This window comes from Leopardus geoffroyi, chromosome B1 (assembly GCF_018350155.1).
Source record: "Leopardus geoffroyi isolate Oge1 chromosome B1, O.geoffroyi_Oge1_pat1.0, whole genome shotgun sequence".
In the NCBI taxonomy this organism is placed as follows: domain Eukaryota; kingdom Metazoa; phylum Chordata; class Mammalia; order Carnivora; family Felidae; genus Leopardus; species Leopardus geoffroyi.
Window position 1 is genome coordinate 16,226,364 of NC_059327.1, and position 15,736 is coordinate 16,242,099.

The 15,736-nt window shown below is 39.0% G+C and overlaps 1 protein-coding gene and 1 long non-coding RNA gene across 50 annotated transcripts in view; one reads left to right on the plus strand and one right to left on the minus strand.

Moving 5' to 3' along the window:
* The window catches only part of LOC123585606, a 191,415-nt gene that overhangs the window by 142,947 nt on the left and 32,732 nt on the right, over positions 1–15,736 (plus strand). The gene's annotated exons all lie outside the window — the stretch shown is intronic.
* SORBS2 (sorbin and SH3 domain containing 2) overlaps positions 1–15,736 on the minus strand; it is a 348,480-nt gene that overhangs the window by 78,443 nt on the left and 254,301 nt on the right. For 14 of the 49 annotated variants that reach the window (XM_045453378.1, XM_045453373.1, XM_045453391.1 and 11 more), the window contains 3 exons: positions 10,132–10,158; positions 9,761–9,885; positions 8,312–8,953 (listed from right to left, as the gene is read on the minus strand). In XM_045453378.1, the coding sequence (XP_045309334.1) occupies positions 8,312–8,953; positions 9,761–9,885; positions 10,132–10,158 (794 nt within the window). Of the gene's footprint in view, positions 1–8,280; positions 8,954–9,760; positions 9,886–10,131; positions 10,159–15,736 lie in introns of all 49 variants that reach the window. The other 35 variants (XM_045453732.1, XM_045453503.1, XM_045453509.1 and 32 more) reach the window with 7 other exon arrangements.

Sequence of the window (15,736 nt, forward strand, 5' to 3'; positions counted from 1 at the left end):
CAGAGTCCCCAACTTTTGTGGGTATAAGTTCCTTTTCACTTTCTCCAACTGTTGAGCTGGGAGGGAGAGAGGAGCTAGAGACACCAGTTTGCTGCTGCCTCGTTTCTACAAAGGAAAGGGACAGCGCTTAAACCCCAAGGTACTCAATATTCCAAGAGAGAGCAGCATTGAACATCTGGGTCCGCATGAATTCAACCCAGAATGCTAAGGTGAAGTTGTGGATGAAAGAGATCACTAACTCGAGGCTGGACTCCTTGAGGAACTAAGGAATGAGGAGGCTCAGGAAGGATGAGTTTCAGCAGCGGAAAAGGTGTATTGGTCGTGTGTAGGCCTTGCCAACTCAAGTGCCTACCCAGGGCCAGGAGTGTACCCAGAATGGGTAGATCAGGTCAGGCGTTAGATGAGAGGGAATAGTGAGAACCACAGTAGGATGGAGAAGCCATGTTCCCCCTAAAGGCGGCCAAATTAGAAATAAAATAAACCCCGTGGCAGGCCAGCCAAACGTATCTATAGTTACAAGGCTGTGGGCAGTCAGTTTGCTGACTCTGTAGATCCAGAAGCTGGAGGTGAGAAAAGGGTCGTCGGCTGTGGGCTTGGTATAAAACTGGGGCACAGGGAAAGGAAGCATAGTCTGGCAACTCCAGGCCTCAGGGGACATGAGGAGACCCTTATCTTGGGTGCAAAATTGAAAGGAGTGACAAAAATTCAGTACCTGGGGGGAACCTGGGTGGCTCAGTCAGTTCAGTGTCTGGCTCTTGATTTCAACTCAGGTCATGATTTCACAAACTGTGAGATCGAGTCCTGTGTCAGTCTCCACACTGAGCATGGAGCCTGCTTGGGATTCTGTCTTTCTCTCTCTCTCTCTTTCTGCCCCTCCCCTGTGCATGCACTCTCTCTCTCTCAAAATTAAAAAAAAAAAAAAAATGCAGTAATTGAGACAAACATTATTTTCATGCAATCTTAGAAAAAAAAAATCTAAATCAATGTCTCCCCAAAAATCCATACAGAACCAAATACCAAAAATTTAAATAGCATGACAAGTCACACTGAAGACCAAGGAAAAAGGAAAAAATTGTATCCTGGATTTTTTAATGAAAGCAAACCCATCAGTAAAATTTCCCAAATCTTCTTTTTCCTGAACTCATTCTCAATGGAGAGAATAGCTGTGTTAGACAATTTCCCCTTGACTAACAATGATCACAAAGAAGACAACTTTCAATTAAGAGGAAGTAAGATTATAATAAATTCTGTTTGTGTAAATAAAATATTGAAACGTAATGTTGGTTTTAATGCACCTACTTTTTAAACTTTCCAATATTTTAAAAATGACTTCAATGTTCTAGAAAAAATTAACAATACATAACAACATATATATATGGGCACATATTTTTATTTCTGTCTTGGGCTCCAGTTGGCTTGACATGCTACTGTGGTCTGGCACCTTAACCTTGTAGGTCTCCTTTCCCGAGGAGCATACAGAATACTTGAGAAATATCAAGCAAGGGATTTGACTGGTTTTATTCTCTATTTTTCCATAGAGTAGACAGTAATTTACTTGAATAAAAAAAATCTAGGAGGGAATTACATAAGAATCAATCCCCTTATATTGAGAAATCATTTATATTTTATTGGGTGTCATAATGGTTCTTTCATTATTTTTTTTCTCTTCACTCATTGGATAAAGGTACTAAAATTTCTACTAACTTAAGGGAATGGTGTCTTATGTTGATTTTAAAACACTACCAGGATAACTGGAGTTGACCGTTGAAAATGGATGACCAAATAATGGAAATTGCTGATGGGTACTTATAATGGAGTTTTGTAATATAATTATCTATCTCATTGTTAAGACTTTGAATTTCCATAATTTTTAAATAAACAATTTAAGAATTTTTAGGAAAAATAAAAGTCAATCTTTACCTCCCCCCGCCCCCCCTTCCTGCTTCTGTAATAATCAACCTCCTCTCTCTGCCTTTCCTGAGGATGCTGGGGAGGAAGTACCTGGCAGCCATGTTTGTATTAGGCGATTCCATTTCTCTGGCCACAGCTGATTGTTCAGGAGAATAACTGAACTGAACTGGGCCAATTAGGCACTTCCCCCGGCGGGGAATTTGAATTATATGACACTGAATGCCCCAGTCAGGCAGTAGTGTTCCCCACAACCCCAGACACAAGTCCATGCATAACTGGCACCAGACAAAGTCATAGGACTCCACAGACAACTTGAAGCAATGAGAGGATAGAAGCTAAGAGAGAACGAGGCTGACTCACAGAGGACAGAAGGAACTAGGTGGCATCTAACATGGGGAAAGAGTAGCTAACTGGTCATTCCCCGGTTCCCCGAAGGCCTGGCTGTACCACTGGCATTTCAGTGATGCAAGATTGCCCTATAGTCTCATAAGGAGGACCCTTTTACCAGAGATCTTAACAGCATTATAGTCCCTACCTGTGGGTGCAAGTTATCCAAAATTGTCACCCAGATTCGGACACACAGTGTGGTATCTGACCAGGGGAGTGAATATGTCCACTGTCCTCTGTGGTACTCTGATGGAGAATATGATTTTGAATCTAGGAAGGTGTCGTATTTTAAGAATGTTGCCAGAAGATGGGGTTCAGGAGGCAGGTTATCTCAGAAAATAGAGGCAGTGGAAGCTACTGCTAGAGCTGTGGATCTGGAGTCAGACAGACTTGGGCAGGTCGTTTAGTCTCCCTTGGCCTCCGTTTCCTCATGTGTAAAATGTGGACATTAGTAAAACCCATCTCCTAAAGCTGGTGAAAATTAAGTGTGGAAATGTACGTAAAGTACTTAGTAGAGTACCAAAAAAAGCATTTAGTACAAAAAAAATGAAATGCCTGGAAAGCACAGGCATGCTTTGCACAAAGCAAAGAGCAGGGTAAGGAGAACATTAATATGAAAAGTGCCATCAGCTGATAGCATAACAGACTCACAAAGAAGAATATGGGATGTTGGTTGGCCGTCCCAATGGAACACATGAGCGATCGGTGCGGTATTGATGGGATTGGTCCAGAAAGCATACTTTGTATTCTAAACCTTTCTTACCATTCTGCACTGCTGACATTTATTCATTATTCTGCCTTCCTTAACTTAGACATCTTGATTGCATGGAGCAACAGAGATGACTTTGCTCCTTCCTCTACATGACAGCGAGATAAATTCTCCTCTGAGTCTCTAACATATGTGCAGCCACAGCTGTGAAAGTAGGCTCTGACAAATGATTGATTAGGTTATTTCATAATAGAAGGGTCGAGATTATCCTCCTGAAGCAACGGGAACAGCATTCACAAATGCCAGGGAAAATATTTAGGGTGTCGCTTTTGCTGTCTTTTCAAAGCTTCTGGCTTAGACCTCCGCTTATCTGACACTGAAGAACAATGTGACTTTTTTAGCAACAGGGTATCTGTTCCCACAGTGATAGTCGGGTAACACACCTCATTTTGGTTCTATTTATAAATTAGTAAGAAAATCAAACAATATGTTCAATTATCAAATATGGAGAGAATAGAAATTCCTAAAAGTTGGTTGCTGTTTTCTTCTTAAACCAACGGGCAGACTTTAACAAAAACAGCAAAAAAAAAAAAAAAAAAAAAAAAAGTAGACGGAACTCGTAGAACACTGAAGTTTCCTTTTCACTTCTCAGTGTAGAGAATTTTTGTTTCTTGGGTCTGGTAATTTCTTGGGAGGCTAATTCTTTATAATGGAGCCTATATTGGGCTGATTCATAGAGTGTAGCCTACAGCTCTCAGTATTTGATGAGACTTCTCACCAGAACGTGGAGTGTAAGTATTTAAAACGCAAAGGTCACCATTGCGAGAGGCCATTATGTGGAAAATGAGACTTAACAATGCCCATTTTTCACAATAGGCAAGATGGGGAAACAGCCTAAATATGGATCAGTGGAAGAATGGAGTAAAGAAAGTGTGATATGTACATACAATGGAATGCTATTCAGTCTTAAGAAAGAAAGAAATCCTGTCACGTGAGACACGGATGAACCTTGAGGACATTATGCTCAGTGAAATAAGCCAGTCACAGAAAGACAAATCTTGCACAATCCCGCTTACATGAGGTATTTAAGACAGTCAAACTCAGAGAAGCAGAGAACAGGAAATCGGTTGCCAGGGGCAGGGGCGGGGGGTTGGGAGGGACGTGGGTTGCTGTTCAACAGGTATAATGTTTCAGTTATGCCACACGAATACCTTCTGAAGATCTGCCCTGCAACATTGTGGCTATAGTTAACGATACGCTTTGAAATCTGTTAAAAGGGTAGATCTCATGTTAAATATTCTTACTACAATCAATCAATCAATCAATAAAAGCAAGCCCAAAGTGCAATAATGTCATGCCACCTTTTGACAAAATGCTATAAAGGGCAACACACTCTCATCATGGAACATACTGTGGGTGAGATGAAATAAACTTTAATCCACTCCTTAAAAAATGTGTTGTGGAAAACAACAGATTTCCTTTTCCCCATCAGAGGTAGAGTTTGGACAAAGGATACTATTTTAAAATACCAACTTCTACATATCGAGGGGTTACTATGTAGCAGGCCCTACACCAGACTCCTTGTATACAGTATCTTGTTCAAACTTCACGGGGGATGAATGCCGTTATTATCCCCATTTTACAGATGAAAGACTGAGGCTCAGAGAGGGAGAATCACTGGATGAAGGGGCTTACAATAATAAGGCCTTGAAAGGATGTCTTTCCAATTGCTCTTCTCCTAGTCTCTCTTAAGCCCACTCCAAGAAAGTCTCCGTACCCACAACTAAGTCCAGGATGACTTAGCAGAACTCATCGTACACTTGCCCCATCAGCAGTATTTGTGCAGTTAACCATCTCTTCCTTCTCCGTATACTTTCCTTGCTGGGCTTTTAGGATACCACATGTTCCTGGATTTCCTCCTCCTTTAGTGGATGCTTCTTTTAGTCTCCTCTGCTGGTTCCTTCTTTTACTATTGGGATGCTCTTGGGCTCAGTCCTCGGGCCTCATGTTTTCTCAGTACTCATGCCCTGGTGATCTCATTCAGTCTCTTGCCTACGAGAACCATCTGTAGGCTGGTATCTCCAACCTGGACCCTTTACCTGAATGCCAGGCTCCTACATTGGACCGCTTACTCCACCCCTGCATGTGGATATCTCATAGACACCTCAAACTTACCATATCCCAGTGGAACCTCTGATTTTCCCCCAGACCTGCTCTACCCAAAGTTATCCAGTCTGTGTGGGCAAAGGCTGGCAAATTCCATCCTCCTCAGGTGCAAAGATTCAAGACCTTGGAGTCAGCCTTCACTCTTCTCTCTCCCTCACGTCCCCCATGCAGTCTGGCAGGCAGTCCTGTTTTCTCTATTTTCACAATACATCCAGAATCTGATTTCTCCTCACCTCTGCTGCTTCTACCCTGCCTTGAGCACCATCATTTCTCACGTAAATGGTTGCAAAAGCCACCTAACTGGCTGCCTGGTCTCCTTTCGCCCTAGCATAGTTTGTTCTCCCCTGAGCTGCCAGAACGATTCAGTTAGACCGCGAGTTAAATGACAATTGCGGTAGCCTTGAAATTTCCCAATGGCTCCCATTTTTATTGAGAGTAAAAGTTGAAATCCTTGCAGTGTTTGCAGGCACTGCTGTCATCTGGCCACTGTTACCTCTGACGTCCCCTCTGCCTTCTCTGTGCCTGCCTTTCTCCCTCTCCTTTCCACTGGCTTCCCTGCTGGTCCTCGAGCAGCCCCAGCATGCTTCAGTTTTAAAGCCTTTACACGATGCTCTCTCTGACAGGAATAGTCTTCCCCCTTCAAAGCTGTTCGGTCTTCTCAATGAGGATCCTTTGACTACCCCAAATAACGTGGGCTCTGCTCCCCGGATCCCTGCTTAGTATTGCTTATTTACAGAATCTCCTTCTGATGTATATAATCCACCTATTTAAGTTTTTTTTTTTTTTAATTAAGTTTTGCCTCTCTCTGGCAAGATTTTAATTCTCAATAGTTTCAAATACAGCTCTGTGACTAGAACAGACTTGACACATAGTAGATACCCAATAAATAATTGTTCAATGAATAACAGTGACAGGTTCTCAACAGCTTAATTTGTGTTTCATGCTGATTCTCTGGGGATTATGTAATGAAACCAACTATCTCTGGTCGGCATGGATAGTGACAAAACCGTGGAAAAAGAAAGTTATCGAACTTCAGTTTCCCTGCATATAATAAACTCCTAGTATTTTTAGTTGCTATTATAATTATTGTTATCATATTTCATAGGGGCTTTCAAAAGATATTACTTTAATTCAAAGAAATTTCGCTAATGAATTAATTTTGCATATCACAATCAGCTGATGAAGGAGATCTTTTTAGCAGAGGTATGAAAATACCCGTTTGTCTTTTTTTTTTTTCCAATATTTATTTATTTATTTATTTATTTATTTATTTATTTATTTCAACGTTTATTTATTTTTGGGACAGAGAGAGACACAGCATGAATGGGGGAGGGGCAGAGAGAGAGGGAGACACAGAATCGGAAATAGGCTCCAGGCTCTGAGCCATCAGCCCAGAGCCCGACGCGGGGCTTGAACTCACGGACTGCGAGATCGTGACCTGGCTGAAGTCGGACGCTTAACCGACTGCGCCACCCAGGCGCCCCTCAATATTTATTTTTGAGACAGAGAGAGACAGAGCATGAACGGGGGAGGGTCAGAGACAGAGGGAGACACAGAATCTGAAACAGGCTCCAGGCTCTGAGCCGTCAGCACAGAGCCCGACGCGGGGCTCGAACTCACAGACCACGAGATCATGACCTGGGCCGAAGTCAGACCCTTAACCGACTGAGCCACCCAGGCGCCCCCCGCGTTTGTCTTTTTAATCATGTTAGCTTAAGGTTTCTGCTGTACAGGTGGAAAAAGGGATTTGGTGTCAGATGTCTGATTTTCTACAGAGTTTAAAAATATATCTCTTCAAGGATATGTTTTGGATGATCTTTAATGGTGCAGCTACAGGAAATCGTATTAGACATTATTTACTTGGCTATAAATGTTTCCAATACTCCCACTACTGCTGTTGCTGTATTTTATCTTTATTAATGGCTACCACGTATGTAGTGCTTGCTCTGTGCTGAGTAGTTTTCTTCCACTATCTCCCTAGTCCCACCATAACCTAGGAATTAAGGATTAATTATTATTCTCATTTCTTTGCTCAGACCGACAGAGAAGTTAAGAAGGTTGCCTCATCACATAGCCAGTGATGGAGTTGAACTGAAATCTGCTGTTTATCCTTACAGCTTATGCTCTTAACACTATATCGTGTTGCAGAAACCAAGAAGAGGAACATTTATCTTCTAAATGATTAATAAATGCCAGTAGAATGACACTATGAGAGCATTTTACATATAGGGCAATAAGGATTTACTTCCTAACAGTCTGGATATTAAAGACTGACGACTATATGTCCTGAAATAAATTTTAAGAGGTAGAAATGGATCAAGTTTCAGTGAAAATGAATATTGAGGTACAAAGGAGTAAATGCTGGATGAATTAAAATACATGTTCCCTGCCGAAGTGAATTGTAATCGCTAATTATGTTATATAGGTAACTGAGGTAAATCAAGGCACTCAAAGGCCTGACATAAAAAACATTTCTGTGAAACTTAAAAATACTTTGAGCACTGAGGTGGTTTGCAGAGTATTCAGTGATAACCAATTCATCAATACTTAGAGGGAAGAAATGTTAGCACATGATTTCTGGATTAAAAATCTGTGTATATTATATATATAATTATATATATTAATTATATGTATATATATTAATATATAATTATATATATAATTATATATTAATTATATATTAAGATATATAATTATATATAAAATTATATATATAATATATATGTATATTATATATACAATATGCACATATATATTGGTTGGTTGTATATATATGTATATATATATTTACACAATATATATTGTGTATATATACATTTGTATATGTATGTATATGTATACATTTGTATATGTATGTATTGTATATGTATGTATATATATTTACACAATATATATTGTGTATATATACACAATATATATTGGTTGATATATATTGGTTGATATGTATTTTTCTAATTAAAAGATACCTAGAAATCTATTGATGAACTTAGTAGCGTTTGAAATAAGAAGATGGTTTCTTTCTCCTTTCCCTTCCTGCTCGGAAACTAACAAAGCATTTGGTTATATAAGAAGCCCAAATCAGAGGAGTTAGGGTCTCTACTGAGCACCTGTAAGAAGAGATTGGAAAGTGTAATGTACCACCCGGCAGTCTGAGGACTGGGAGGCCGCAGCAACTGCAGATTTTTGTCTCTCTTGCTGAAGAGGTATCTTTGTGGTCTCTGGAGAAAGCTCAGGTAGCTGTTTGTGGCTTTCAGGATCGTGTCCTGAAACGGGAGTTATCTGAATGGAAAGAGATGCTGTGTATATCCCAGGCACTGGGTTAGGGGGTGGTGAGCAAGGCCTTTTGAGCCACGATGGTACCTCAACAGGTTGGGAAAACCGTGGAGTATTAAAGGGGACACTACTTCCTAGATCCTGGTTATGGATTAGTTTCAGTGTAGAAATTCGTCGAGTTTGAGAGTCCTGCGTGTAATCCTCTTGTAGAAATGGGGTGCTGGTGTCAGCATTTGATGGGGGACCAGTGCTGGCAGCTGCTGGTAGTGGGTTAGTGATTTTTTGGGTATATGACACAGTTGTGTTAGATTCTTCCGAATACACAATTGTCTGGTTTGAGTCATCATTGGAATACATAGTTCCTTCAAGAGGTTTTCTGCTAGTAAAGTACTTCGTACAGGAGGGAGTTTGTGTGTTAGTTACTAGTTGATCTAAAATGTCACCCTGTGTGTGGCTGGTTATCAAGGAACTACAAAAGCTCTCTTCTCTGGGTGGTGGAAAGGGTGCCTGGATTGCCAAAAGCATCCGGAGAGAGAAATAATGTTGAAGGAAAAACAGAGAGAAAGTCAAAGTTAGTCATTAAAGAAACCAGCGTCAACCTTACCCTTAAAGAAAGTAAAACAATGTCATATCTCCTTATTATTCTACACATTTTGTTGGCTAGATTAAATGGTCATTTTTGTTCCATTTAGAATGCCTTGTAATTTATTATCGATAGTTGCCCTCTGGGAGAAAATGGTTTTTATGGAGAATACATTACGAAGTTTGACTCCATCTATATTAAAATGAACATGTGTTCTCTTGGCAAATTTTTTAGACCTTGGGATATATGCATAATTTTAGACTTTGAGGTATAGGTACCCTATATTTATTCACACTGTTTCGGTAACACTTTTAAGATTTGGGGCACAATTTTACTAAGATCTCCAACACAAGGTTCTTTCAGTTAATGTAATGAACAGTTGCATAACTCCTATTTATTGAATAAACGTATGGCTGACCGCATAACTTTGAAATCAAAGCATCGGCTGACAGCTTTTTATGAATTTAAGGAAATATCATAAACATTATGTAGAAAGTGATCGTACTTTTATGAACTGAGTCAGAAAAAAGCCCCACAAAGCCCGTTTTGAGCTTAAAACTTGTCTTCTATGTTGTGAATTCAAGTTTGGCAAGGAATACAGATCCACAAGCAAAAACACATTAAAGATAAAAGATGCATCTAAATATGCACACGTTGCTGGAGAAGAGACTCTAAAGCATATTTTTAACCATGTTTAAAATAACACAGTAAACAAGGCCGTGCAAGATTACCTGAGTCGGTGACTTTTTTTCTTGTAAGTTTGGTCGAACGCTTCTAAAACCTTTTGCTGCAAGAGAGGAATATGTAGCATGGCCGTTCAGTGTCTCTTGATTTCGATCATTGCAAGAGCTCCAAGCTTTTATTAAGGGAAGACAAATTGGATACAAAAATATCTACATTCACTTTTAACATTTTTTTGGTAAAATGTATTTTTATTTCCAAAATAGAATTTAATTTCTTTCTAGAAATTAAATTTAGTTTCATAGACATAAGTGTATATGCGATTGAAGTTTACCGTGAGGTCAACAATGTGACTACAAATATGTTAAAAAAAAAAAACTCACAACAAATGTAATGGTCATTCAGAATAGCTTTTCTGTACCTGAGTCTGGTGACTGAGAATCACGTCCTAAAAGAAAAAGAAATGCTGAAATTAATACCAGGGTAAAAGAAATGAATAGTCTAGTAAAGATCATTTGGGAAAGAACCACAACCACTTTCTTTTTTTTTTTTTTTGCAAACATGATCTCATTTCTTTTTTTTTTTTTTAATTTTTTTTTTTTCAACGTTTATTTATTTTTGGGACAGAGAGAGACAGAGCATGAACGGGAGAGGGGCAGAGAGAGAGGGAGACACAGAATCGGAAACAGGCTCCAGGCTCTGAGCCATCAGCCCAGAGCCCGACGCGGGGCTCGAACTCACGGACCGCGAGATCGTGACCTGGCTGAAGTCGGACGCTTAACCGACTGCGCCACCCAGGCGCCCCATGATCTCATTTCTAAAACTCGAAGTAAGTCCAATCTACTAAATGAGAGGTTTGTGCATTTATGTTTATTTCAATTAAAATATCATTCATTAAACATAATATGTAATTAACACATATAACAAACACTGATTTTTTCCCCCTCAATAATATTGCAACCATGTAATTTTATCTTATTATTGCCCAAGCTGGATATATGAATTTTTAAATACCAAATTAAAGGATCAAAAGGTATCTGGTATGAAAACAATAACTGCTTCTCCAAGCATTAAATCAAGCCACGAGATACTTAGTTTTCACTGCCCTGGTGTTAGTAACCATACTCAAGTCCTATGTTAGATAGCAGTCAATTTTTTGTAGCCTGCATTTCATTTTTATATTTTAAGAAAGTGTAGGTGTTTCCACCATATTCTGCAATATTTTCAAATCGTTCTCTGGACTTTGAATTTTCTTCTTGTTGCCATTTTAAAATCATTTTGTATTCAAATATGAAAGAGCTGTTACGGTATATTCCATTGTCTTGCAGAAAGCTATGGAAAACAAGTTCAGTATTAACATAGTTGGAAAATGGCTCAATGGCATATTTACTATGGGGTTTTTTGAATTATACATTCAAGAATACTCTGTAACCGAGGTACACTTGAGGTAATCAGTTTGTTCTTTTATACCACATGGCCAACTTCTCACAGAATCATAAAGCCTGAACTTTAGAAAGGACCTTAGGGGTCATCCAGCCTGATCTTCTGTCCAGTCCTGGACTCCTCCTCAAGGTTTCCCGAGACCATTATTAAATTGCTGTATTTCAATGCCTGATGGAACCCGAATGTTACATGTGAAAAGGACTCTTCATTTTCTTTCTAACGCTTATGGGATACTTTGAAATCTAAACACATGAATTTGGAGTGATAAAAATGAATTGAGAAATGAGAGTTTGATTTTTAGATAAAATATTTGGTATAGACTCTTTCCAAATCAAAGGAACAAACATGTGACATAGCACAGAGTACATTACCATGTCTCCAGCTCACGTGAGTTAGAGAAGACTGACAAATCTTCATCCTTTGTGATAGTTGCTAATTTAGTATGGAATTTATCTCCAATGAGTTCAAAATCATTTTGCCATAAAAAAAAGGCTACCGCAAAGAAAAGCAATAACTTTGAAGACTTACATGTGAAATGCTTACTACTAGATTCTATTTCTAGGATTTAATGGAAGCAGAAGTGATTGAAATTCTCAATCACCTCATAAAGATGAGGACTTTATAAAGAAAACAAACATGGTGTAGCAACAAAGAGCAATCATTAGAAGTCTGCTCTGGGGCCCTCAGGGAGAGAGATGTAATAACCACCTGGGTGTCACATACTGTTTGTGGACAAGGAACAAGTTTTGGGACCTGGAATGGCAATGAAAAGGGAAGCAGCATTAATAATTATTATTTATATCATAATTATCTGTGTAAGCGTAGGGAGTTTATTTCACCTTAGTTTGATAAAACTGAGCTTATAATGAAGGGTGTGTGGGTATATGCCGGGGATGGAGGTGGAAGGAGTCAGATGCTCGGAAGTACAAGAGGTATAGACACAGTGAAGGGGAGGAAGGTATATTTAGAGCAGATTTGAAGGATGCTTGAAATACACTTTATCTAATTGGTCGTTTGTAGAGGGGCGATTCTGTTTCTTCTTACTGGTGACCATGCTGGAGATGATGGAATCTACAGGGGAATAAACATTAAGTGCAAGACTCACAAGATAGTCACTCTAGGTTCAACCAGAGGCTTCCCTCTTCCCCTGTATTGGGCCCAGGGACTTCCAAATGAAACTGTATGTATGCTACAGGAAGTATGAGATATTAATAATGGTGAGCTTTTCAAACTTCACTCAAATTAAAAAAAAAATAATGAGGATGAGTTCTACTGAATAGCCCTGCTTACCATGGTAGACACAAGTGTGTAGAATTATGAGCAAGGAGAAAGGAGAAAAATGGCCATGGATTAAAACTTCAGGATGAACCCATATGTTAATGAGTCTTATGTTAACGATTAAAGTCTACTCTTAAGTGGGTGGTCTCTTAAGGATATTCAAATGTACAACATTTGTTTCTTTAAAATAAATCCAGTTGTATAAAGCAAATACATCAAGTCCTGATTTGCTATTTTATTATAATTTTTCAGAGGCACTGAAAGATAAATACCATCCCACGTGAATACTGTTCACCATAGCCTTGCTTTTATTTAATTTCTGCCAAGAAAGCTTAGGAAAGGGAGGGCAAGTGTGATTTGGAGCAGGTAACAGAAAGTGTCTTGGAACCATGTCAAATAAAGAGAATATAGGGTTTTTTTTTAAAGGTCTATAGGTTTTTTTTTTTAAATGATTTGGCAGATTCGTGGGGGAAATGGTTTTTGCCCAGTATTTTGAGCGTGATTCATGATTGTTCATTTGTGAAAAAATAGAGCTTGAATTCCAGGGATCAGAGATTTTAGTTTCTAATGTTCTTTATAGTTGATGGTCATTGCTTCTCTGGAAATTAAAGAATGAGTAAATGGGACAGATTTATCATTCCCAAGCTCTTTTGCATGTGCATGTAAATAGGGTATGTGAGAATTAAGAACTACAACGTCTCTTCTCTGGTACAACGAACACTCCCTGTGTCCAGGCAGAAGGTGGTGGACACCTGTCACAGAACTTGTTGAGGCATTCGTGGCTCAGTTCGGGGATTGGGCTGGATGCCCTCAAAGGTCCTTTCCAATTTGATGATTCCACCATTACAATGTTTATGTAGCTGTGTTTGTGGTACCTGTTATATCATAATCTCTCCCCTGAGGTTTTGTTTAAATTCCTTTCCACTGGTATGCTATATTAGACATTATAAACTATACTTTTGTGAAAATTATGATGATTTTAATTCTTATAGTTCCTTTCTTTAGAGGGTTCAAATGCTTTGCAAGAATTAATTAAACATATTAATTCAAGTCAACTAATTGAACGCCTACTGTGTCTCTAAGTGCTGTGATAAGCCTTTTTATTTATTTTCTTCATTTACTCTTATTTAATTTTGACAAATCCTTGTGAGTTTGGGAAATGATTATGTTCTCAGAGAGGTAGGAAATGTCAAAAAATTCATTTTTTCTTGGTTTGTTTTTTGTTTTTTGGGTTTTTTTTTTTTAAGAAAGGAAACTTGAAGTCCAAGCAGATGGAATTTCCCAAGGGTGTATATATAATACACAGGTGGTGTTGGTAAAACCCAGTTTCTTACCACAGTGGTCCAGTCCCAAAGCATAACACCATACTGGTGTTATCTTAGACTGCCACGCATTTTGGTAAAATAAAATGTCCTTTGAGAGGCTTATGGTATCTCTATAGTCTATAGCCAACATACTTATTGTTGTGGCTCTAGCTTAGGTTGAAAATCTCTGTGTGCTATGAATTGCCCATTGGGACATTACTTCTCCTAAAAGATAAAGAGAAAGACATGATTTAAAGGACAAATAGTTGATCGCTAGCAGCTCATACTGACTCTGTGACTGAGCGGGGAGAGAGAGGAGCTTAGAATCTTTTGCAGAGGTAGTCTTTTACTTAAAGGTTGTTTTATTTTAATAATACCTAATGTAGTAAGTACTTACTAATCCTCTTTTGATTCACAAAAAAACACTATGTCGAATTAGTTCTTGTGAAGGCTACCATATCACGTAAGAGGCATAAAAAGAGGCTGATTTCTTTCTTCAAAGCATAATTAAAAGTTCCTTGAGAAAGGAATCATGTCTTATGTGTCTAATAAATACAAAAGAGATCCAGTTTTAATGTAACAATGAAAAGCAAAGTTCAGGGGACTTCATTCTCTAGAAATCTTACTCCTACTGATACAAAATTAAAATTTTTTTTAATGTTCATTTATTTTTGAGGGAGAGAGAGAGAGACAGAGCACGAGTGGGGGCGGGGCAGAGACAGAGAGGGAGAGACAGAATCCGAAGTAGGCTCCAGGCCCCGAGCTGACAGCACAGAGCCCAACACGGGGCTTGAACCTGGGAATGGTGAGATCATGACCTGAGCCACGGTGGGAGGCTTAACCGACTGAGCCACCCAGGGGCCCCCTAATGATATAAAATTTTAAATGGTTGGGGCACCTGGGTGGCTCAGGTGGTTGAGCATGCAGATTTGGCTCAGGTCATGATCTCATGGCTCGTGAGTTCGAGCCCTGCATCAGGCTTGCTGCTGTCGGTGCATAGCCTGCTTCGGCTCCTCTGTCCCCCTCTCCCTCTCTCGGCTCCTCCCCCACTTGCACTCCCTCTCTCAAAAATGAATATTTTTTTAAAAAGTTTAAATGGTCCAGAGCCGTTGCATACTCTTATTACTGAAGATTATTTCATATTCCTAAAGTACTAAATCTTGTCCATTATTTGGATTCTGAAGCATTAAATATTTTCTCCTAAATTGAGTGTTATGAAATTGATGGTGTTCTAGTTTCGAGTCTCCAAAATGGCAATCTCTGTTTCAATATGCTACTATTCCGTTAGTAAACTTTTGTAAATCATAACAATCTGGCATTGTTAAAGTAGTGCCACATTCCCTAGATGGTACCCTCAGATGGTCCGCGTCTGAGCAGCTTGGGCCAGAATTTTACTTGGTTGAAATGCCGGTGGCATTTGTGGTTAGGCATTCCAATCACCTGCTGGCCCTGGAATTCTATTTATTTACTTATTTACTTAACCAATCAATCAATCAGCTTATTTATTTATTTTCCTATTGCCCTTTATTCCCTTTTCTCTCGGGTATCCGACATAAACTACACTGGAGTTTTTCTCACATTTTTCCACGCTCATATACACAGGAATAAACATGTACAAATACATACACGAAGATCCCTCTTAACCAAAATGATGTCATACTACATACCTTGCAATGCGATTTGCGTTTAAAAAATGTAATATATTATGGAACCACCTGGACCGGTATTTAAACTTGTACGTTGAAATACACTTGTGACCTGGAGGTGGTGGTGGCTAAGAGTGGGATTCTGCACGTGAAAGCTTGTTTTTTCCCTCAACATAGCTGAGTACTTTAGGATCAAGTGGCTTTAACCAAGGACATTCTCACTATAATTAACCACTAAATGTATGTGTATTTTTTTTTTAATTTTTTTTTTAATTTTTTTTTCCACGTTTTTATTTATTTTTGGGACAGAGAGAGACAGAGCAGGAACGGGGGAGGGGCAGAGAGAGAGGGAGAC